At 43.1% G+C, this 26275-nt stretch overlaps 1 protein-coding gene across 2 annotated transcripts; it reads left to right on the plus strand.

Moving 5' to 3' along the window:
• The first annotated feature begins 10249 nt into the window (after window positions 1–10249).
• LOC119164198 (D-beta-hydroxybutyrate dehydrogenase, mitochondrial) lies at window positions 10250–25513 on the plus strand. Of its 2 annotated transcripts, none has more exons than XM_037416331.2 (5): window positions 10250–10663; window positions 18127–18333; window positions 19372–19554; window positions 23049–23181; window positions 24924–25513. In XM_037416331.2, the coding sequence occupies exons 1-5, from the start codon at window positions 10459–10461 to the stop codon at window positions 25198–25200; spliced, it is 1005 nt and encodes a 334-aa protein (XP_037272228.2). In that variant the 5' UTR covers window positions 10250–10458; the 3' UTR covers window positions 25201–25513. The 2 variants fall into 2 exon arrangements, with proteins under 2 accessions (XP_037272228.2, XP_075727314.1); XM_075871199.1 differs by lacking the exon at window positions 10250–10663 and adding an exon at window positions 14213–14342.
• The last annotated feature ends 762 nt before the right edge of the window (window positions 25514–26275 follow it).

Here is a 26275-nt window from a genome sequence, read left to right on the forward strand (position 1 = left end):
GGGCGCCCAGTGTCAACGGCGCGGCGCTATAAAATGCCGAAGACGTTTTGTATCACACTCACTCTTCTCTCTTTGGGTCAGTTGACCGCTTCTCCACATGTAAATAAATCTCTGTTGTTCGTTCGGGCGCTTCTTCTCGCTGAATTGTTGGACGATGGATCCTGCGACGGGGCCAGCTACCGAAAACGAGACCGGCAGGACCCGGAGTCCCAACAACAGTTAAGCAGTTGTTAGTGTTACTTAAACTGGTCGTGATGCCATAATAAAGAAGCCAAGCATCGTGGTATTTTGAGCTTCACGTAGCCCCGAAAGGAGCCCAATTCTTGACATTTTGTTCTCAAGTGGGGCTTTATGAGGACAGGCATCTTGTGTGATCTATTATGACAAAGGCAGTTGCGTATCTTGTACGGATTTTCGCTCCATTAACATGTACAGCTCTTAGGGCTTTCGCAATCTCTTCATAGTGAGAATATGTCTGGTTAAAACACTTATCCTTCCTTTACAGCAGGGCTGTTTTTCTAGAGTTTTTACTGCGGGTCGTAGATAGAAAATTATCATCATGATGTAACACATTCTCTCTTTATCATCTTCATCTTGATGTTGCTCGGTGGTGATGCAACGCAGTCTACCAGCTCGAAAAAGACACTACATAGTTGGATTAAAATGCAAAGCCGAAATACGGCAGTTCTCAACATGGACGCACCCAAGGAAGGTCGGTCGAGTGGCAACACTGGCTACGTCACTTGTATTCGTTAACGTCCAACACAGTGTGACTTAGTTCTGTAGAGGCACGTCCTCCTTTTCTTGCTGTGAAGATATCGCTGCAAAAGAGGAATAGAGAAACCCCCTTTTTTTAGGTAATTCAGCCTGGTATTCATCTTACGCATGTCAACATACATGAGAAGCAGTAGTATATCTGGCGAACACGGCTATAGTACAGTGCGTGGAGAGTGGTGCTCGACAGCGCGGCAAAGACATAAAAGAACAGGAAGACATCGATGACCTACACCACGGGACGTGCTGACTTCTAGAAGTCGTCCACCTGAATGGCATAGAGGTTTTCATCAAATAGGCTGCCTGTACATGGCCTGCTGCAGGAGCAAGTGCATGATGGTTGGCGCCGCTGGCTGCGCTGAACTCTGAAATGAAAGTTTGCCACGGCCTTTCATTACATCTACGCTATCCCGAAAGTGTCTTCTTTCCTTGTGACCACACGGGCGCTTAAGTCAATCTCCCAAGTATATATATATATAATAACCGGTGCGGACCTTGTCTGCGAGTGTTTGACATGCATGTGACGAGTCATCAGGAAGTGCGTCTTCTTACAGCAATTGTTATTAATGTAGACATAGACGCTGTCACTTCCTCCGTCTTTAGTATGTGAGAATTGTGTCTGCACATTGCTGTTATGACATGTGATCTCACCGGTGCGATGCGTCATTCCATCAAGGGGGCATCGAGGTGGCATACTATGGTCTGATACTGTTTCGGGACCATTTCGTACGATTGCACTTGTGCACACAAATGAGCTTTTTTGCTTTCCGAAACATTGTAATCTATAATTTTGCGTCGTTTAGTAGAGACTTGAGACAATTCGATGTGGTGTTGATTGTGACTATGGCTGCTCACAGAGAGTGCACGTCCACGCGTGGGATACGAGATAATGCATATTCGAGATTCTTTTCAATTAAAGGTATTAGAAGGAAGTAAACAATTCTTCGTGTATCGTCCATTTGCATGTGTTATTTTGCGCGCTAAAGCTTCACTATGAATCCAAGCCAACACGCCCAAATGCATACCCTAGCAAGTCAGTTAGACTGTCGGTGCACAGGGTATTTTTCTGCTCCAGTATTGGTAGACATCAGTAGACTACAACCTCAAATTTGATAGAGAGATGTTACCCGAAGTGTTTAGTAACTTCCTGTCTGAAAGAAAGCGTTAGTTTCTGAAGTGTGCAATCGTCGAAAGGAAATCAAACGAAGCATATGAAGCTCCAACTGGTACAGTAGAAACAAGAGCTCTTTCTTTTTTTCTTTCGGGTTATCATCACCGACGGTCATCATCACTGACCTAAGAGGTGGCTGTCGCAATATCGAACAGGTTTACTAAATCCTGCAAAACAGCGACTACCTAGGTGCCCCCGCGCACCGAATGATTATATGGGCTCTGGCTCAAAGCATCCTCGATGGTCATGACGCGGCCCCTGCCACTTCCTGCGCGCTTAATCTCTCCGGAAGCCCGCTTCATCCGCTAACGATCAGGACCTGGAACCTATCCTGCCTACAACTTGAGAAGATCACGCAATATTACCAATCCGGCCATCATATTTAACCTAACCTCTGTGACTGCCTCCCAAAAGTGGAGAAGCCAATCCTTCTTCGCCTTTATACCAAATCTCTATCGTACCCGGCAATCGTAACGCACTTCACCCACGCTTGCATGGAGAAGTGCCTGCCGTGGGAGGAAAATCCCCGTGACATACTCCACATGGTCTGGGCGTGCCGCAAAACCCCCAAACCTCATCCTTTTTACCCTGCCCATCCCGTAGGCTAGGCTGCTCTGACCTAACGCCTCCCTTACCTTATTGGAGTGGGGGCTGGCCTCAACCGACGCCAGTTGGCTTCCGTAAAGGGGAGCCAACCTAACGTTTGTACGGGGCTGCCCCTTAAGTACCGCTCCCCGCCTTCCCTGTCTATTCGCAAATAAATGCTTTCTCAGTAATAGTAGTCCCTTCCAACTTTTCAGATATTACACACATTCGGTGTAATTTGTACCGCAACGGGGATGGTTTATTGCAGAAACGTAGGTTCTGGTTTATTAATTAGGACGTAGGCGTCTGCCGCAAACAGCACCTAACCTTGTCAAGTTTATTGCGAATGAATACGAGACAAATCATTACAAAATTATTTTGACCATCAGCCCGTAAAGCTAGTTATTGGTCAAGCCTAGCACATGATTAGCAACATCTTGAGCAGAGGTGCAAATAATGTCTCAAGAAAGGCGTGAGTAAACAATGATAGTTTGAATAGTTTGAGTTCTTTACTTTTTGTTGTAAAAAATGTTACTAAATAACAAATAAATATTGTTAGTAACTTTTTTGGTTTAATGTCCCAAAACAAGAATATGATTATGAGACGCTTTAGTTGAGGGCTCCAGAAATGTCAACCACCTGGGGTTACCTAACGACCACCTAAATTTAAGCACATGGAGCTTACGAATTTTCGTCTCCATCATAAATTCCACCGCCGTGACCGGTATTCGATCCCGTAACGTTCGGATCAACAGTCGAAAACCACAACCCTTAGACCTCCATGATGGGTTACCGAATAAAAATAAATCAAAACTCAATCAAAAGAAGGCAGAATGCAACAAGCATTAACCTCGAATAATACAGTGAGAAATGTATTGTACAATCACAATGAGATTATCTGGTTAAATTAAATATTTCAAATCATGGCTCAAGAAATAAACCAATAAAGAATGAAAAGTATGAATTGCCTCAAATAATGGAATCCAGATTCCTTAAATGTTCAGAGAAAATGTACAAGAAATCAGTGCGCCTTTTTAAACGACCTAAATACAAAGATTTGGAACTACCAGTGTGGCTTCGTAAGGGCGGAATTCGGGTCGGTTGCAGATGTAATTCTTTGTAGAATATTGACGTGTCATTTGAGAGTGCATGCGGTTAATGCCAGAGTTTATTACAACTATTAAATGGGGGGAGGGGGGAAAGGAAAAAGAAGTGTTTAGAGGTGCTTTTAAACATTGTGGGCTCATTTTTTTATCGGACACAATGTTAATCATAATTGTCAATGATACCAAGGCAAGTATAGGGGATGCTATCAGTATTGTTTGTGATGTAAATGTCAAGGAAGAAAAGTGCGCGAAAAGATAACTTTCCGTCGACAGAGACCCGTACCTGGGACTTTGAAACAACGCAGCACCGGACGCATCATTCGAAGGTCACAAGTTTGGTCCCTCTCCACGGCGAGTTATGTGTTTGTCTACTTCTTCTGCCTTATACATCCACATTACAAGTGCCACTAATAACATCATATACTTTGCTTGTCAACCATGTCTCTTAATTCCAAATAACATCGCAGCTTTTGTTGTCGATAGTGCCCAAGCTCAGTGCTCAGAGACACAAAACATGTCGACTAGGCACGGCAATATATTGCCATATTGGCACGATAATTGCATTGAGTGAACTAAAGAAACTATTCAAGGTTGCCGCTGCTGTTTTTTTTCCAACAAGGACGCCAAGCAGCGAGCTATACACCGTATGCGACTGAAGGAAGCGACATATAAATGACACGTCCCCGAGAACAATGAAACCCGCCGCGACGGCGACGAGTTGGGACGGTGGTGCGGAGGAAATACTCCGTCTGCCGTGACCTGTGTAGGCACGCCGAATCAAGCCGAATCACGTAGGCGTTCGCGTGTTTAAGAAGATGTAGCTTATTCGTCGTTGTGGTGCAGTGGGTACCATGAGTGCCGGTAGGATTTAGTTTTCGCTGGTGCAAGTCGGTGCAAATAGCAGCCGGTTCAGTGGGAGAGTGCTTGGGATGTTTGGGGGGGGGGGGTGTCAAGTGCTGCTGTGTTTTGAGGGGACCTAGTGACCCTTTTACACCATCCTGCGAACGCCCGTGGTGGTTACAGTGCTCAGCTGGTGACCCGAGGATCGCGGGTGCGATACCGGCCCAGGCGGTCGAATGTCGATGGAGGTGACACAATTGAAACCCGTCTACTGTTCGAAGTCAGTTCACTTAAAAAAAAATATATACCGTGTGTCTCATAATCATATTGCGTGGCCTGAGTGCGCACTGCGAATAGGTGAGGGTGCACTGAGATTGCAGAGCGCACTATGATCTCTGGCGTTTCGCCTACGCCGAAATGCTACCACGACGATTTTCGAGTTGCCATTTTCGCCGTATGCATTCATTTTCACAAGGTGGAATTGAGGTGGAATTTTAAATAGGTGCGATGCATTCGTTAGCGAACCTAAGACGCACTGGCTGTTTCTATCTATCTATCTATCTATCTATCTATCTATCTATCTATCTATCTATCTATCTATCTATCTATCTATCTATCTATCTATCTATCTATCTATCTATCTATCTATCTATCTATCTATCTATCTATCTATCTATCTATCTATCTATCTATCTATCTATCTATCTATCTATCTATCTATCTATCTATCTATCTATCTATCTATCTATCTATCTATCTATCTATCTATCTATCTATCTATCTATCTATCTATCTATCTATCTATCTATCTATCTATCTATCCATCCATCCATCCATCCATCCATCCATCCATCCATCCATCCATCCATCCATCCATCCATCCATCCATCCATCCATCCATCCATCCATCCATCCATCCATCCATCCATCCATCCATCCATCCATCCATCCATCCATCCATCCATCCATCCATCCATCTATCTATCTATCTATCTATCTATCTATCTATCTATCTATCTATCTATCTATCTATCTATCTATCTATCTATCTATCTATCTATCTATCTATCTATCTATCTATCTATCTATCTATCTATCTATCTATCTATCTATCTATCTATCTATCTATCTATCTATCTATCTATCTATCTATCTATCTATCTATCTATCTATCTATCTATCTATCTATCTATCTATCTATCTATCTATCTGTCTATCTATCTATCTATCTATCTATCTATCTATCTATCTATCTATCTATCTATCTATCTATCTATCTATCTATCTATCTATCTATCTATCTATCTATCTATCTATCTTAATCTATTTTTTGTGTATAGCTTGTAAAGCAGGCAACATTGCAGTTCCATAGATTGGGGCCTCATTTTGTACATTAATATCCTGCAGTATTTGAAATCATTACAGTAAACTGATTCTGATTCTCTGTTGTCGTCATAATTGTCCTTTCAAATTCCGAGAGGACTGACGCAACTCCAGCAAATTAGTGAGGGTGTGGCTTTTCACAATACCGAGTTACTTTAGCACGTATGGTCATTGCGGCAGCGATGAAACTATAGAGCACGTTCTCTGTCACTGCCCTCGTTACAGCGTGCAAAGACGGCAACTAGCTGCTGCGTTAGCTCGCCTTGACGACAGACCTTTGTCTGAACAATCAGTGCTGGAAAGACGACATGATTTGTGAGCTCACAGAAAATTAGTGAAGGCCTTACTGAACTTTTTGCGTGGCAGCGGCCTATTGTATAGACTGTAGCACCGCAGCTCCACCCCCACCTCTTTTTTTTCGCGCGCGTCTATTTCCCTCCTCGCTTTCTTTCCAATCTTTCTTCCCCATTCCCCCTTCCCCTAGTGCAGGGTAGCAAACCGGATGCTCCATTTTCTGGTTAACCTCCCTGTCTTTCCCTCATTTTATTCTCTCTCTCTCTATGGTCGCTTACCAGTATACTTTTAGTGAGACAGTCCCTGATCGTACATTGCTGTCTGTTTTTACCTTTGGTGACTAGCGCTAGACAGACTCCATGGTCTAGCCTTGCTCGATTCCTCTCGCATGACCTTTTGATTATCCAAAGGCGCTTTGAAACTATGATTCGAATCCTCGTGATCGAACAGCAGTGATACAAAAAAAAAAAAAATCAGTATTGACTTTAGCCGTGTAGATCGAACGAACGATATCAGTTGCGATCGCTTTCGCAGAGGTCGTCTTGTCTAGAAGTACCTACAGTAACAGTGCCGATGAGGTCAAGAACTCCATATCGCTGTTAAATATGCATGAATGGAATAATGCAAACAGGGTCTTTTAGAATGTCTCAGAGGAAGTTGTTATTGTATTGTATCTTTTAGCCGTTTCGCAGTGCAGGCTATCGTGATATGACCTTCATGAGCTTGAGAAGAAATTATACTAGTAGTCGCAACACGTGTGAAGGGCAAGGCCAAACTATGCAGATTAGGCTATGCAGATTAGCTGGGATGTCGATTGCATTGGAATAGACCTATTCCGAAAGGTCCAAGGAAGAAAAAAATGAAATTTTTTCGTCTTAATTTTATCCATGTTTATGCACGAGGCCGCGAGGTAGCCGGCATCCATAATCTAGCCCTCAAAGAAAACTTTGATGGAGTTAAGGAGCTATAAAGAATGTGAACGGCTGATAAGACTTGCACCCTTGACAAGCTCTACCGTTCATGAATAGCTGCATCATCTTGAAAGCCTTTGCAATAGATATGTAGTTAGATGGGAAAAAACTTTTGTCGGCAAGTAACTACAAATCTGAAGCTATTGCCCTCGTTGATGCGTGTAATAAAAAATGCCTTTATAGGAGCCGTTGACGTTAGTGTCGTTTACGAATACCAGGGAGAATTCGTGCTGCCGTAAGTGCTTGAATTGAATTAACGGTACTTTGCCACCATCCCTCAAAAGAAAGGCATGTAACAGCTCCATCTTACCGGAACTGACCTGTGGAGCAGCAACTTGGTTGCCCAAGAAAGGGGTTCAACTTAGAATGATAACGATGCAGCATGGCCTAGAAATAAGAACGGTACGTGTAACCTTCGGAAACAAGAAGAGATCAGACTGAGCGATTGAACAAATGTCTATGAAGGACATCTCAGTCGACATCAAAAGTAATAAATAGGCATGGCCAGGGCATGCAGCATCTAGGAAAGGTAATCACTGATCATGAGGAGCAACAGATTGCATTCCAAAAGACCGCAAGCGAGTGAAGTGAAGGCAGGAATTCAGGTGGGTGGATGTGAGATTAGGAAGATTGCGTGCATAACGTGGCAGCCGCAAGCGTAGGACTAGGCGAATTGTCGAAACACGGGGCTTACTTTTGCCAACAAGTGGCGTCACGCGATAGTTGACAGGTGGTGTCTCCACTAAAGCTGCGTATGAGCCTTTGAGCCGAGGCCTGAACTTGCCGCACAGACCGGGTGTGTGAATGGGTGTCAAGAGCACCACTATAGTCACCCCTTCGGAATCACTCGACACATAACGTTCAGTCACTCAAAAACACTGAAACTGTTAAAGTACAGTCATAGGGACACAGAGATTGTTAACGCATGAAGGCACACCTAATATGCTGTCATCAGACCAAGCTATATGCATAAAATCATCCCAAAAGGTATTATTCTCAGATGTACTTTTTTTCATCAATTTAGCTTGAACCCGTTGCGTAATGAAGCCTCTAAGCCTTCGCAAAGTGAAACATCGTTGGTGCGCCCGAAAGGGAAAGGAAACCTTGGTCAAAGTTACAAGCATAATTAGGGCAATAAACACTCAGCGTCGAAGCTAAATTTAGATGGCACCGATAACAGCCGAAGGGCGAGTCGTATCGCAGTGGGGCTTCGACTTTCGTTTTCAGAGATCTCGTTGATCATTCGCTTGATGAAGCTTGCGCCGCTGCTGAAGGAGTTGAGAGATTGTGCAGACTTACAGATACCAGCGTGGCATCAATTTATTGTTATTACGCGATGTTATCCACGACAGCTCGAGAAAACCGCGTCATGTCGTAGCGAATCTGGCCTCTAAGGATAATGGTCGCTCTGATCTACGCTTTGGAGACGCGATTACGCCGATGTGACCCGAACTGACGAAACTTGAAAAGGTAAGTATGTGCGTTGCCTAGCCCTAAATTGTATTGCTTGAATGCGTGAGTATGCTGTGCACGGATTGAAACCCGATACCCGATGCAGTTTTGTTTGGTATGACCATTGCTGTGATAGTTTGCTCGTGACTATTACGTCATGTCATTGCTCGTGACTATTACGTCACTCCTAGAGGCAATGTTGGCTGTGTTGTAATTGTTAGAGTCAAAATTACAACGATATTATTAGTAGTAGGCGCATTCGAATTATTACAACAATATTATTAGTAGGCGCATTCGATTGCCCTGAAATTTTGTCTTTAGACCGACGAGTGTGGCACAGTCGTGGCCACTATTAAAGAATGCATATAAAACGTTTATCTATGATCATAATGCATAGATCAGAATATTTGATCACAAAGCTGCTAGTTGGCCGGTATATGTTCGCGTTACAGAGTGCGCATGTCAACTACAACGATCTCTTTGAGTCAATTTCAGCGCCTATACTTTCATGTTCCATACATACATACATACATACATACATACATACATACATACATACATACATACATACATACATACATACATACATACATACATACATACATACATACATACATACATACATACATACATACATACATACATACACACATACATACATACATGGTTCTACGCGGGCAGATTTATTACTTGGCATTTATTAAGGCGAATAGCTTATGTTCCCCGTGTCAAGAAAATTTCGATACTTGTTGTGTCCTGATCGAAGCGTGTGAGCCACTACCGTGTTCAGGCAGAAGCAGTTAACTGGGTCGAAACGGTCGAGACAAGGTTCTGGCCGCGGCCATTCGCACCACGGGCACGTTGAATAAGTTCAACGATCTCACCTTTCTATAGAGCTGTTTCTCTACTCTCTCTGTGCGATAATTCGCGAGATATAACCAATGAAAAAAAAAGTCGGTGAAACATGACTATGTGTGCCACCAATTTACCAGCAGTCACCAGCTGTTAATGTCAAACTATATATATTGACTTAATACTTTCCCTTTTAGAAAGAATTTTTTTTTATTAATCTTCGACAGCTAAGCATTTTCCAAGTAAGTGTACTCAGTTTTGTCTCCGAAAACATCCCTTATAGTCAAACACCTTCATTAAAAGTGGCCAATGCCTCAATATTTAGCTCTACGTGAAAACACCAACGCTTTCTATTGTCCTTGAAAGAGGAAGAGGTAAGGAGGTTACTGTATGACGCAAGTGAAGCAACACAAAGGCGAGATGAAACGAAGCGATTGCAATTTATTGCTCCGAAAACGCACTTTCACCCTTTCACTACCTTCCCACCTGAAAAAAAAAAAAAAAAAAACGACAGACTTGCGGCGCTGGTTTACCGATAGGTCTATCATACCTTCAGATCAGGAGACCTCTCTCACTCTTGTTGCATCCATTATCCACCCTCTCTGTCTGGCTCTGGGCATTCTGTCGCGCTGCGCCTTTATGCATACGGCGCAGCCCCAGCTGCCAAGGCCGGTCTCACTTTGTATTTTGTGCATCCACCACTTTTGCTTTCCCCTTCCCCTCTCCACATTCGACGCAGCACTTCAATTCCGCCCGAAAGCTTCATTTCTTCCGTTAGCGCATTCACCAACCTTCAGCACTGGGGTGGCTACCCTCTCGATGGCGACCTTGGGGTCGCCTATCGACAAAAACTGCCCTAAGTCGCTGCGTCGTGGAAAAATTCCGAAAGTGGCCGTGCCACGACCAAGCTGTATGCATCGTCCCTACTCGATGCCACTACTACTATCGACGATATCCGAAGCCCGCTGCTGAGACCGAGTGACTTGGATACAGGTCTTGAAGTGGCCAGTGCCTTGGTTTGGAAAACACCATGCAGTCCGTGCTACTGGTGACGGCCACGCTCATACTGCCCGTGCACCTGCTGTGTCTTCGAGTGCCCCTGTTGATTGACGCCGCCGTTTATCTCGGCTCCTGGACACTGACCTTGGTGGCCAGCTACTGGCTGGCGTGCTTTCTCTGGAATAGGGTGCTGAAGAGATCGGTGGACACGAAGGGCAAGGCTGTGCTGGTTACGGGTGAGTGATTTCCTCGCCTCGTATTTTTCAATGGCAGCTCTTTGTGAGGCACACATCGCCCCGCCGTGGTGGTCTAGTGGCTAAGGTACTCGGTTGCTGACCCGCAGCTCGCGGGATCGAATCCCGGCTGCGGCGGCTGCATTTCGATGGAGGCAGAAATGTTGTAGGCCCGTGTACTCAGATTTGGGTGCACGGTAAAGAACCCCAGGTGGTCGAAATTTCCGGAGCCCTTCACTACATCGTCTCTCATAATCATATCATGGTTTTGGGACGTTAAACCCCACAAATCAATGTGAGGCACACATTATGACAAAAAAAAAAAAAAACCCACGTCACTGCCAAGCCTCCGATGCGTACAACAGGGGTGTGTGTTCGTCACATGCGTGTTTTTCTGCGCCGTTCTCCAATAATTGATGCCCCTTTGCTCATGGCCTCGTTGGCGATCAGCCGTTCATGATGCGGCAATTTGATCTCTCTCTTATCGGGATGACTGTCATTTTGTGTTTTGACAATTCATTGTTGCCTGAGTATGACATAACCGTTGTTGCGGTGCTTGTAACCACTTGGATGAAGGAATAGAGTTTCCTATAAATATAGTAGAGGAATCTGGCAGTAGTGTCTATGGGAGCTGCAATGCACGGCGCTTGAGCGAGCATGGTAATGATAGAGTAGTTCACGAATTTGTCTAGTGTTCGCACTTCCGGCTTCAGTTGGCTTCGCGCGGCTTCAAGTTGCTTTGTCACGAAATGACAATCAGCAATTGTTCAGCAGTTGCACTTCAATGCTTCGACCTTTTAGGCTCACCATTCCAAAACGGGTCACGAAGTTTAAAAGAATTCGTTCTGTCTATCAAATTAAGACCTAAACACAGCAATAAACGAAGCCACAAGCGCGATAATTTTGCTTGCAAGTGCAAAAACTTGACAAATTAGTGTATTAACCATCATTCCCTTGGTCGTTGAACGATCGCAGCGTCAGAGTCCCCCTCTAGTTAATTTTAGTAAACTCTATGAATGAAGGTCCAATTCCCGCCATTACCCTATTATTATTATCCTAATACCCTAGTACCCTATTACCCTAAAAACCCGATTTTCCCAATAGTATTATATGGGACTGAACGGCCTGTAAAAGCCTGATATGATTACGAGGAACGCCTTAGTGGAGGACTCGGGAAGTTTCGGCCATCTGGTGTTCCTAGACGTGCACATCGCGCAGCGCGGGTCTCTACCATTTCCCCTCCACCAAAATGCGAGCGCCGCGACCGTAATCGAACCCCCGACCTTCTGGTCCGCGGCCAAGCACCGCAGAGAATTATACGCGACTGCGCACGAATGGTGGGGAACTCTGCGCACGCGCACCCTAATGACCAAACGTCGTCAACGGAGACTTTCCTTGTTCGATGGTTTATCAATCATTACTGCGTAGCTTTTCCGCATTTGGGTTGCGACACGCGTGTTTTGACTCCCCGCGACACCGTAAGGCGGCGTCTCGAAGCTAAGAGCTGGGTGTCCGCGACAAATAGCCCTTTTCACTCCCGCGGGCGAATGCGCAAGGCCACACTCAACTTGATCATCCGGGTCTCTCCGCGAAGTTTGTTCAACCTAAGCACCCGCCTACTTCGAAGCTTTCCTCTTACGAGCATGCCACATTCTTACAAGTGTCCATAGAAATTACGCTTGCGTTAAGTGTTTACAGGAGCACGCAGGGTTATCCGAAGGTGAAGAGTGCTTACGAGTCGATCCACGCCTCGCTGAGAGTGTGAGTGGGGTGCGATTTCCTTCTGCTTTATGCTCCATTGTGATGTTAGGTTACGCAACTACAGTTTGCGGGACACGTACAGAAACGGTGGTGCTCCGCTTCGGAGGCCTGACACACTACGAACTGTTTTTCACGGCGTTGAGGACTGCTAGATGGCGCCACTTTATTTGTGCAATTCTTGAGTTAAAGTAGTTAGGGCGTATTAGATTTAGCAACGGCCGATGGAAAGGGCCTAGCTACACATAACTGGAACTTCCACCACCATCACCGATGAGTAATATTGTTTAACAAACAGAAAAAAAATGACGCTGCGAAGTCCCCATAGAGCGTTGCAGGTGTGTTCAAAAGTTTTCACAAGCTCGGTTGGCACAACACTATTGAACGTTGTAGCGTTGCGGCAGATATCGAAGCTTCTAGACATGCGGATGTCAGAGAGGTGTTCAAGACTATATAGTTGTGCATGATGAAATAGCTTCATTTGTTAAGGATCTTTCATGTTTCCCTTTTGCAAGGATAGATGATGGCTGCGTATGGTGATAATCGAAGGAGAGTTTCTACTAGACACTTGGGTTAAAACTGAGGAAAAGGTACGGTTATTAGCATCTTTACTGAATGAAAGCAGGAAAGAGGGGATCATCCTTGTTGGTAAAGATGCGGTGATGTTCATGCTTGCGGTAAACGGTGCGTAAAAGGCGTGACAAAATGTTTAACTTGCCTAAACTTAAACCTAATACCTTAAAATTATTTGCCGAATAGCTTCATGTTACTAGACGACAATTGTCACTGGCGACGATTCCACGAAGCCACCTAAGTGATGGCTATCGATGCGGCATGAAAGTGCTTGTTATTTCCGTAGGGAATGTCATACGGCACCTTACACCAGAATTCATTGTGCGTTGCTTATGCAAAATGGTACACACTAAACTATATGGTATTGTGCACCAATATGGTACACCCATAAGTGAAGATTACTTTCTAGATGTGCTTCTCAACACGAAAACCTTCAGGGGTGCCTAATTTGACGCTAAAAAGGAAAAAAAAATTCTGTTATATGTAAACCTCTGTTTCACAATAGTAAAATCACCACGCTTGCCTCAATAAAGAGCTAGATTTGCGATACAGTCGGCAACGACACCTTGAAATGCCCGCACCAAACGTTGCGACATCCTACATTCTCATAGCATCTACTACGTCTTACGTCGTTCCTAACTCGTAGGAATCCAGTACCCTGCATTTCCAGAATGCCACATCTGTAGCACACTAAGTTTCAAGAGCATTCGCGCAGCGAGTGTGCCTGAAATACGAAAAATCTGCTTGGAAATCTTCGTGGAAAATTCAAGAGCAACACGCCGATTCGGATTTTCTCTTTTATCCATAGACGAATATTAGTGAAATATGCGTCATCGAAATTTTCAGGGTACAATTTATCAATCTAAACCATTTCATTCTGTTACTTCCCTTTCCATTTAGAGTAATATTGTTATTGTGGAGGTTATGCATTTCCTTTCCTTTCAAGAGGCCAACAACTTTTCCGGGGCGTTTGACAAAGAAGGAAAGTAGTTGGCCTGTCCCCCCCCCCCCCCTTTCCTCTTCGTGAGAATGAAAATGTCTAGCGCGCTTATCCAGTTGATTGGTATCTGTTAACCGCCGGCAGCATGGTCGCGATAGCATCTGAGGAAGACCGGTGGGTGCGGGCGCGTATACAAGGCGGTACCATGCCTTTCAGCGTTTCCTTTCGCCGGTGTACTTGCGACATCGGCCTCCGAGCGGGGTTAACCTTAGAGTGGCCACCAGAACAGGGTCGCATAGGGCCGTACCATGCACTGTGGCCGGGAGTGGATAGTGTTGCGGAGAACTCAACCCGAGGTCGAAACGGCAAAAGTATGGCCGTACCTTATACCTTCATCTCTTCTAATGAACGGTATGTAGTGTTTCGAGACATTGCGCTTATCCCAGCAGCTTCTGTCGCCTTGTTTCTTTGTTTTGCTTCATTTGAAGCAACCTCGGTTGTTGTCTTTGAAAAATACTTGCCATGAAGCCCGCAAGTTTCTTTGGGTGATATTCACATGGTTGCGACAGGAAAGATTTGTAACATTTGACTGGTGTGCGTGCGTGAGTCTGTTTGTGAGTGCGTGTGTGTATTTGTGCGTGCTCGAATGTTCTTCCACCATGGTCAGTCACGCAGTTCAAACTTATTTTAATTGTCAACCGAATAGCCCATCAACGCACTTAGTCACGCAATGTTCGCTTGGGCGAGTGCCATAAATTTCAAGAGCTTAGGGGTAGACTAGTTAGGTGATTAATGATTAACAGTTGCGACCGCTCAACCACACGGGACGCAGGAAGAGAAAACCGTTTCGTCTTGCCTCTGTGCGCGTCTCGCGTAGCTTGATTGATTGATATGTGGGGTTTAACGTCCCAAAACCACCATCTGATAATGAAAGACGCCGTAGTGGAGGGCTCCGGGAATTTCGACCACCTGGGGTTCTTTAGCGTGCACCCAAATCTGAGCACACGGGCCTACAACATTTCCGCCTCCATCGGAAATGCAGCCGCTGCAGCCGGGATACGAACCCGCGACCTGCGGGTCAGCAGCCGAGTACCGTAGCCACTAGACCACCGCGGTGGGGCTCGCGTAGCTTTGTGATCACATTTGCAAAGCCAGAACTTCCGCAAACTTGATCGTTTAGCGGCGTTCCGATCCCGCATTTCGGAACAAAGCGCTCGCCATATGACACAGCGGAGGCAATTCCTCAGATTGAGTTTAACTTCGGAACACTTCGGAACACTGTAAGGTAGAGAACCGGCTTTCCTGGACTGGTTAACCTCCCTGACTTTTTTTTGTCTACCATTACATCTCTCCTAGCTGGGCTTCTGCCAAGAAACATTCGACAGAGAGAACATGGCTTCACAAACACTCGACGGAGGAACGTGAAACGGTACACGTACCAAAACGGGAAGCTTAAGGGCATTTAAGCTAATAAATCAGCGAGAATTCTGCGAGCCAGTAGCAGCTTATGCCACTTTCTAAAGAGCTTATGTTGTGAAAACGGGTGTGTAACTGGTCTGTTACGCATAGATCGCGGGACATCTCACGCTAGTGAACAAATCTTTCTTGCCGCGTTCCTTGTTGACATTGGCATCAGTTCTATCACGCCGTTTTCGTTAGCTTTCTCAGCCGCATCATTGGCGTGCTCGTTACCGATGATGCCGCAGAAGACTGATACATCTGAAGAGTTCTACCATGTATGCCCTTTGTCTGTTAGTTAATGGTGCCGGTTCCTTACGTCCGGCACTAATTAATCTTGCGGCTCACGGCGCACAGCAGACACGGGATACGCGTGCTCGCTTTCTTTGTCACCAGAAGCTAAATATAGCCAGCATGCAAAATTCAAAACAGTGGCTTGTTGGGTGAGTAGGTTGAGTATCATGATAGAATTTAGTGCAGAAAGACTGCGCTGATGGTAAATCGCGCTGTGTTTATGAGGTTATTTCTTCGTCCTGATCTTTTGCACTCATATCTACTATCAAGCTAACTTGTGCCTTTTCTTAACGGTACGCTATCGATAAAAATGTAGAATGAGCCAAAATAAGTTGTCTGTGCTTATCGTGAAACTTTCCGTTGTGCTTTGGTCCACGTACAAGACCGGATGCTAACATCACGACGTAAGCGATGAACGATATCGATCCACGGTGCTTCTCACAGTGCACAGAGGAAAAGATATTGACCAACCAGTGTAAGTGCATACAACATTACCCTACGAGCGCATACAGTTATGTTAAAATTTTGAATCGCAATCTGCAAGCCAGATTGCATACGAAGACACACACCAAGGACCACCTGACCATGGAGTATAATACAATGTTGTGTCAGGGTGCACTGTTTTTCATTTAGTCGGCAAGACATGAAGTTAGCCTTCCTGGCGTGGAGAAAGCCGACTTGTTTAGAAACAAGCTGAAACTAAATGCATTCATTCGAACAGTACGGCCTACGCCCGTCCGACCTCCAGATCTGATACTGCGATCTTGGATAGCAGTCATCCAATTAGACTGAAAATGGAAGCGAGGTTGTACATTGCCCTAATTGGTCTCTGATAAGGATCACAGAAACAAGAAACACTCTAGAAGAAAACAGACACCTTGAGATCAATAGCGCGAAAAATGCTTCAGCAGGTAATGATAAAAAAGAGCGATCGGTAAATTGGTGTGACACTGTAACTATATATGACCTCGATGCGTTTGCATTCGAAGAATAATGTGGTGCATGTCTTAAATAACACCCGAAAGCTAGGAGAGATTATGAACTCAACAGTTCTGAGGATTAATGTGAACCGCTTAATTGCTGAAGCATCTTCTAGACAGTGTTCAGATGATTAAGCGAGTGACGTCAGGGAGAGACATGTTATAAAATTTGACTCCGGTTTCTATTCAAAGGAGTAAAGTCGGGCAAGAAAAATAATGTACCCGAAACATTATATAAGATAATAAGTAGAATTAAATCACCAGACTTACATTCATTAGAAAAAACTGCAGCCCATTTGGTATAAAAAAACCTGCAGTTCTCATCTACAGATGCTGTACAAGAATAACAAAATAAGTGCCTTTTTTTCTTGTAATGTACAGTGCATTTGAAGACAGCAGCATAAAAATGTTGTTTGACCAATATACGTTATTTGTCATGAGGTAAATTAGTAAATAAAACGCTGCAATATTTTAACTAACTTAGCTGGATGAATCGACACCGAAACATTGTGATTTTTATATGTGTTACAGGCTTTTATCAGTAGTGATAAGACATCATACTCAGTGAAACGAATGTGGTACAACTTAGAATATACCGCTACCACCAACACCCCCTCAACAACAACAACAACAACAACAACAACAACAACAACAACAACAACAACAACAACAACAACAACAACAACAACAACAACAACAACAACAACAACAACAACAACAACAACAACAACAACAACAACAACAACAACAACAACAACAACAACAACAACAACAACAACAACAACAACCATGTTAAGCTGTCGAATGTATATAGCGTTTGAAAATAAATGACGATCAATTTTATGAATGTTGAAGCACACTTCGATGTTTACTCAATGAGTAAATAAATAGATGAATAAATGAATGAATGAATGAATGAATGAATGAGTGAAAGTGTGGAATTTTACCTGATAATGTCGTGCTTTGTATTGCTTCATGAGGGAAATTCTTTGTACGGTGGCTGGACTTGGCCAGTGGCGGTGTTGTTATGTGACTGAGTGTAGTGTTATTTTGAGCATACACATTGTTCTTGCGATTGCATTTTACGTGAACTGGACCCTACTTTATATTGTTTTCCTTGCTTCTTCGTAGAGGGTCTTCATGTGTACGCGATAAGTTTTATGGTTTGACATACTTGCACAAATTGTCCGTAGGTGTTCTTTAACGTATCTTTTTTTCTTTGCCATGATTTTCACGAATTATATGAGCTATGAAGAGGAGTAGCTGGAGCAATTTAAAACCACTAACATGTTTTAAACGTCGTATATTCAAGAAAAACTCATGCATTGAAGTGAAAGTTCAGATGTAACCAGATATTTAAAATTCAGTCATAGAAACACGGCTGATCCCGAAAAAAAAAAAATATTTCCGCTCGTACTACGAGAGAGTAAAAACTTGAATGGACTGAATGAACCTTTTTTCAGGTTGTGACACGGGCTTCGGCCATATCGCAGCGAAGCGCTTTGCGGACGATGGCTTCACCGTGTTCGCCAGCTGCCTGGATGCTGCTTGCGACGGTGCCAAAGATCTCAACAAACGTCCCAACGTACGTGTCCTCCAGCTGGACATCACCAAGGACGAACAAGTCGAGCAGGCACTCCAGGCCGTGAAGACGATCTTAGGATCTGATGGTGAGGAGACTTGAGAGAAACGAGGCCTCCAAAACACTTTGTCCAACAGAGTGTAACGTCGTTAATAGACACCTGGGCTAATAATAATAATAATAATAATAATAATAATAATAATAATAATAATAATAATAATAATAATAATAATAATAATAATAATAATAATAATAATAATAATAATAATATTGTATTACGTCCTAAATTATGATAGGAATATGAAAGATGCCATAGCGGAGGGCTCCGAAAATTTTGACCATCCGGTGTTTTTCAACGTGCGCTTAAATTGCATGGTACTACGAGCCTCTTCTATTTCACCTTCATCGAAATGCGACCTCCGTGGCGGGGATCGAACTCGCGACCATCTGCTCAGCAGAGACATCTGGGCTGAATCATCGTAACTTACTTTAACTTTTTCACATAATATCATGATACAGGCTATAGGAAGGGCAACAGAGAGAAAAACCTGTGATTATGTCATCGAATAATGGTTTCAACCTGTTTTCTGTCAAATGTAAAGGCGAGAAAGTGAAATAATGTTATTCGAATGCAGTACATAGATAGAAGATTAGCCACTCTGCCTGAGGGACAGCCAGTAGGCTTTGAAGTCCCGGCTGGGTCTTTGATGAACTGGATGATCCAGAGGTGAAGCACGAGGGATTTTCAGTTTCATTATAAGAAATGACTACGTAGAAAGAAAAGCAATATCGTGTGTGCAGCGTGCAGTACTCAGCAGCACACAATTTCCCTTAGAATTTACTTAGCACTATAAGAGAACGACCTTTCAAGTATTGTAAATAGAATATTACTAAGTATGCTTGGGTATACCTTGTTCCTTGATCTCTTCGTTAAGAGGCCCCGAAGTGCGAAAACAGGAACATATAACGTCACTACTTAGCTGGAACCAAACCACCATCTCATCACAGCAAGGCAGCTAAAGTAGGACAGAAGGCTAAACAAAGGAACTGCTTGGGTTTGTGTGCATGAATTTTCATATTTACTCTGTCGGTTGGCTTTCTTCCTAATCCTTTCGGTGACTTGCAGTGCTCTGGGCGGTGCTGGCCAACGCAGGCATAACAGCCGCGGGCCCAGTCGAATGGAACTCCATGGAAAGGATCAAGCGGATCTTCGAGGTGAACGTGTTCGGACACATGCGGGTAGCCAAAGCGTTTCTTCCATTGCTGAAGAAGTCCAAAGGTCGTCTAGTCATCGTCACAAGCGGCCTTTGTGAGTGCTGTATATGATAGATCTGTTTTCAAGACGATGCTATTTTCATATTAAAGACAGCCATATCTGAGTGATTTTATGATGTGTGGCGTTTGGTGGGGCAGGGGCCATTTCATGACCAGAGAGCGCCACTTCATGAAATAATAGACGTGGACAATCAATATAATGAGTGACTGTATGAGCGTCTTGAAATTTAGCGCTTCATAGCGGGAAAACATAAGTATTTAAATTATTAGAGTGACGTAAAATCTGTGTAGTGAAAATGAATGGCACGTGGTTGAGATAATAAAGTTGGGGTAGCTATATCAGACAATATAGCACAAGTTTAGCGAGCCCCACCAGTAAAATTTTTGCTTACAACACGTTGGTGCGTCCTAAAGTTGAATATGCATCACTAATCGGGGACCCGCATCAGACATACTTTATTCATAAATTAGAATATCTGCAAAATAAAGCTTCTCCATTTATTACCAAAAACTAACTGCAAACATAAAGTATAACAGAAATGTAAACATGGAAATATGCAAGCTTGTCATACTACTTTCTTTTTTTCATAAAATTCATCACAATCCGTAATGACGTGCGCTTTTCCATATCACAGAAGCTCATCGTGTATACATCGTCGTGACCAGATCAACATAAAGTCGAGCCCATCTTCGCCCATACCAATCTTCTCTTCAACTCCTCGCTACTACGAGTCATTCGTTACTGGAATCAGCTTCCTTTTGACATTGCAGCTATTACTTATCATAATGTATTTTTAAACAGCCTGAAAGGTCACTTTAACGCTTAAATTATTGCTTGTCAAATTATGCCTCCTTTTTTCACCTGTATTCTCGCATTTCGGACACTAAACAGCAATTCGTAATTCATTTGTTGTTCCTTGCATTTGGGTGTCTTGTGTATTTTGCTCGAACATTTTGTATATTCTAAGGAGGTTGAATTACTGTCCTTTTCACTATTTGCACATTTATGTACTTTCCGAAGACATATTATCATGGCTGGAACCCAAGTAATACTGTGCTATCTTATCTTTTTTCCGCCACCTAATTCGGTTGAAACACCGTGTTAGTGCTTCTTTCGTTTCTATGTCACTTGTATCGTTAGAGAGTTTTTAACTATCTGACATCTTTGAATTACAGCTGTATTTATTATTTGCACATTTGTTTAGCTTCATAAGACATTGATTTTACTACGACAAAGACATCGCTGTACCATCTTAGATGACTGTTTTGAAGTCGTGCTACGCTGTATTATTAATAATCTTGTCGCCCCTACGTAATGCCTTCGGGCCTTTAGGGTACATGAGTAAATACCTACAATTAAGTGTCTCGTCAACGCCCTTGAGTCCAAGGGCCGCGAGGCAGGTGCTTTCTTTAATGGAGCCCCCACAGCAACTTCGACCGGTGGACCGGTCTTCGTTGGGGTTTGCGAACACTTCTTCGCACACCTTGACTAAGATCGATCAACCAGTCAATACCGTTCGAAACAACTGCTAAGTCATGTCTCATCTCTAGCCCAGTCAGTACGTTTGGCCCATTTGAAAAACTTCTTTACTATATATATATATATATATATATATATATATATATATATATATATATATATATATATATATATATATATATATATATATATATATATATATATATATATATATATATATATATATATATATATATATATATATATATATATATATATATATATATATATATATATATATATATATATATATATATATATATATATATATATATATATATATATATATATATATATATATATATATATATATATATATATAGATATATGAAAGTAGATGCGCTTTCCCATAACAAATGTTTATTCTGCCGACGTTTCGACAGGAGCCCCGTCTTTTCAAGGCATAAGACATTGATTATGCCTTGAAAAAGACGGGGCTCCCGTCGAAACGTCAGCAGAATAAACATTTGTTATGGGAAAGCGCATCTACTTTCATATTTATAACCTTGCGGCAACCGAAGTTATTCTTCTGCATTTATATAGTTTCCATCTTTATTGAACAGTGATGTTCTACAGGAGCCTTTATGACGGTGAAGTTTTTCTCAAACAGGCATGCAGAGGCGGAAGCTGGCAGTTTGTGCTAGCATTTGATACGCATAAAAGAAGCAGTACATTTTTCATAACCGGTGTTTATTCAATACAGTAAAGAATTGTTACGTGAACATTTTGTATTGCTACTCTTGTTAGAATATAAAATATTACGACTGTCTAAATGTTTTGTGGTTATGCTTGTCAGTTATAAAATCAGTTTTACTGGAAGTGTATGACGTACTGCCCAACCGAAAAATACCACAGCTGTTCTGCCTGATGTCTGCCTTGGTCAATGCAAAATAGAAATAGTTGGATGTGTGAAGGTGTTAGGAGTGTACTTTTCGAGTAATCTCACGTGGAATTACCATGTTAATGGAGTACACAAAGAACTTTGCAAAACAATTGGTCTCATCAATAGAAATAGATACCTACGGCCTGAGCGCATAAAGCTCAGTTATACCATTCTTTCATCTCCACTCAGCTTGGTTACGTGCACCTAATTTGGGGAACAACAACAAAAAAGAATATTAACAAGTTGTTACTTTCACAGAAAAGGGCAATGAGAGTGGTAGCAAATGCTTCTTATTATTCTCACACCCAGGAATTGTTTGATCGGTACCGAGTAATGACCGTAAATCTTCTTACAACTACCGTTTGACGCTGTCTTACTGCGTGGCAAATAAGATGAATAACTCATTTTATAATGACCTACCGATGCTACAAAAGAAATCTCACTGGCACGATACACGTTTCCCCGAAACGCGGTCTGTTAACGCCACGAAACGACTACGCTTCTCAATCGATAACTTATACACTGCCCCATCTATTGAATAAATTTACAGATAACGCTATTGGTATATGTCGCCCACAAACAACCGTTTTCCAAGCGCATTTTCTGCCGCCTGACTATGTTATTTCTGATTGTGTGCGATCCGTATAATGTTATTATTTGTGTTGATGCACAATTTTGAAATGAATCAGACCATGAACTGTCTCACCCGAGAGGACGTTTTGATTGTAGGTATCAGTGTTTTTTGGTGGTGTTGATTTTTTTTTATTTTCGTGGGTCATTCGCGATCATCTCTGCGTACAGTACTGCTACTTCTGTTTATTTTGTGCCATTGATGACTCTGTGATTATTTGGGGTGTTTTCCAAAGCTCTCAATTCAGGGGCATCCGCCTCGTCCAGCTACTTCTCACGGTAGCTTTTTGCAGCCGCTCTATTCTTTTATGGAAGAGGAAAATAAAGATCTGATTTGATTTGATTTGATTTGTAATAGGAACGTAGTTATGTGACTTGGATATCTAATGGGCCACGCAGTACTAACCTTCAATCGTGACACTGTAAACTAGCATTGCATGTGTGGTACGAATAACAAAAAGTATATGAATGTCTTCTTTTCGTTGTCATACCGCAGGCCGTGTAACCATACCAGGGATTACCGTGTACTGCATGAGTAAATACGCCACGCTGTCACTTGTGGATGGTCTTCGAAGAGAACTGGAGGATGAAGGCGTGGATGTTGCAGCCATCGAACCCACAGCGTACAAGTGAGTAAATCAATTCACACCCTTAAGGGTGTTTCGCCGTGTCTAAAACAACTTGACACCCCGAAAAAGAAAAAGCATTTTGACGAGTCACGACACCCCTATCAAGAGGTATTTCAAGTCAGGCAAACGTCCCTATTAAAGATCAAAACAAATGAAGGCCACCAGTCCTGGAAATTTCATTTACAGCAGCATTGAAGGACAGGCAGCCGTGCATCCACACATTCATACACACAAGCACAATAAAGCAAAACACCACAGTTCCAGAGAACTCGACACTTACACTGACGATCTGGTGTAAAGAGCCATGATACATTGACATGCCATTTAGTGCTGGTGAGAATATTCTTGTTTGTCATAACTAAGGAATGAACGTTCGCATAGCAATACCACTGAGTTTTGTCGTCTTGTTTTCAGAAATATGAACATATTTATAGAATGCGTTTTAGTTCCTGGTAAGCGTGGAGATAAGCATAAACCAGGCAAGTGTGTTCATATAAACTCGGAAAATATTCAATGTTTTTATAGTTAATGACTTTTAAAGTTGATCTTTCCACTGACACATGAGCGCAGCTATTTTGACGACTCATAACACGCTTACCTTCTAAATAGTTTTCCAGGGAAAGCGTTGACCTTTACACAAGCCGAAATTCTATTCGTGGAAACAAAACAGCTTTGCACGTCATTTTTTTGGAAAATATTGTTTTGGCGGAAAAATGTCCAGGGTTGTCCAGGGAACCACTTTAAGAGTGAATTGTGGTTTAGAGCGTACAAAAAGAACGATATCGATCTAGGTAACAACCGCAACAATCTTGTTTACATAGCGCCATATATTTTATTTATTTCATGCAAGGGAAGATGTTGGCGCACAAATAGGGCGGTGTCTACGCCTTAGATCTTGCGTGGATCGAGCGTGCAGCACAACAAATGAACACGTGAACGCACATATGTCACAAAAACTCACATCAAACACCACCATCATCACATATAAAACAAAAGGACTGGAAAGCAATTAGTAATGTCTTTTGTCATCATTGAGATGTGCGCAACGTGTCAGTCAACACGTCATGTAATAAGTATGATATAAAATTACATATTGTTGTATTCGCGTGGGAGCTAGTGACCAAATACTGCACCAGGGTGGCTAATTTCGCTTTTGTGAGGGAGCAGACTACGAGCTCCGGTCGCTGGTGAGGCCGCACCCAGGCCTTTTTTTTTGCTATTTCATCATCCCACGTACTTGTTTAAATCCCGTGGGGAACCGTCTGTAGCGGCATTCGAACCACTGACCTCTTGCATACGAGGCCGATGCTTTACTTTTATGCCATCAGCGCATCACAGCAAGTGATAGGTGTGATCTTAAAGAAGAGAGCAGAGTAGGTCGGGGAACAAACGAGTATTAAGGACGTCACAGTTGAAATTGACAAGAAGAAATAGAAATGGTTTGGGCACGTAGCACGTAGGTAAGAAATCAGCTGCTTATTAGGTGTCATTGATTGGATTCCAAGCAAAAGCAACCACGTGAGGAGGAGGCCAATGTTAGGCGGGCCGATAAGGTCAAGAAGTTTGCGCTACATTGTGCCAGCAGCAAGCACAGAACTGGGTTTGTTAGCGGAACATGCGTGAGGGCTTTGCCCTGCAGTGGGTGTATGTCAGGCTTATGATGATGAATAAGATATATTATGAATATCAATTTCATATAATAAGCAATGTTATGATTTTGCTCATATGGTCCTTTATTGCAGGACAAACATGCTCGAGAACGTGGGATGCCCCAAGTTTGTGGAGGCGGACCTCAAGCTTCTGCCCGACGAGGCGAGAAGCCTCATTCCAGAGGACAGCGTGAACCGCTGGGCCAAGTTCCTGGGAGGCATGTTCGACGTGCTCACTCGAGACAATCCCATGGAAGTCGTGGACCAGATGAGCTACGCCGTCAAGGACGTCAGGCCACGTCCCTGTTACCGGGCCATGACCTTCCACGACAAGTTCTTGATTCTCTTCGTCAAGCTGTCTGTTTCCTGACGAAGTTGTGGACGTATTCTACACGATATTTCGGGTGGCTGCCCAGTTTGCTAAGTAGAACAGCGCAGTGGCCGGTAGACCTTCTGTTCTGTGTTGTTAAAGTTATAAGATGCCCACTGTCTTGTGAGGTAGGGTTTCACTGCAAAACGCCTGCTAGAGAACAGGCAGTTGAGCGAGTTTGTGAAGACTCATCATTCAATGCAAAGCGCGAGACATGCACAAATATGAGACTGGAGCAACACAAGCGCAATATGTCAACTGATTTATTAAAACAAGAACGATCGTTAAGTACATTGTTGCCGCAAGCACACCAGATTGTAACTAAACACGTGGTCGGATTGGGCCGGTCACGGGATGCACGCCCGTACAATCACGTGTTTAGTTACAGCTAGTTCTGTTTGCGGTGATGTCTGTGTGCGTGTCGATCTCGTTTCTAGTAAACCAGTTGAGAGTTTGCACTCAAGTAGTTTCAGCGACTTCTTCATCCTTTTGTAAAGTTGCGCATTGAAGGATGAAAACGACCCCTACGCACCGTTGTAAATAATTCGCTATGGTGTTCTACTGAACTCAAGGTCGTGGGTTTCATTTCCTGTAGCGGCGGCCACTTGCCGATGGTCGAGGAGGGCAGGAACGCGGCTTTAGTTGCGATGAGGGTACAAGAATCCCAAAGAGTTGCCATTTTCAGGACAGTCTCTTAACTCAAGAAAATGACAGCGGCAGATAACGCGACTGTCATATCTCCTGACGGCACGAACACTACCTTAACGACTTACACGAATGGTCATTAGTTTATATTAAGGGTACTTGTATCAAATGTTTAGGCGAAACATGTCTACTGCTGTGGAGAGAGGTCACAATTTTTTTTTCGCATTTGCTTACTTGCAGGTCAAATAGCCTATTCCAATTCGCCATTCGAAACTGCGACACGGCAGTCATGCCAAAGCAAGGTTATCGACGACACATCTTTAGCGCAATAACCTTATTATTTTTAGGATGTGCAGTTGAGGAGAAGTTCTTGTACTGGAGGACGTTTGCTTATGATCGTTGTGAATGGTGAACACAAAAATACAAGCAC

The sequence above is a fragment of the Rhipicephalus microplus genome, chromosome 8 (genome assembly GCF_043290135.1).
Source record: "Rhipicephalus microplus isolate Deutch F79 chromosome 8, USDA_Rmic, whole genome shotgun sequence".
In the NCBI taxonomy this organism is placed as follows: Eukaryota; Metazoa; Arthropoda; class Arachnida; order Ixodida; family Ixodidae; genus Rhipicephalus; species Rhipicephalus microplus.

Coding starts and splice junctions, on each gene's coding strand:
- LOC119164198 (XM_037416331.2), top strand. CDS start 10,459: ATGCAGTCCGTGCTACTGGTGACGGCCACGCTCATACTGCCCGTGCAC. Junction 19,555..23,048: donor CATCGTCACAAGCGGCCTTT/GTGAGTGCTGTA, acceptor GTCATACCGCAG/GCCGTGTAACCATACCAGGG. Junction 23,182..24,923: donor ATCGAACCCACAGCGTACAA/GTGAGTAAATCA, acceptor CCTTTATTGCAG/GACAAACATGCTCGAGAACG.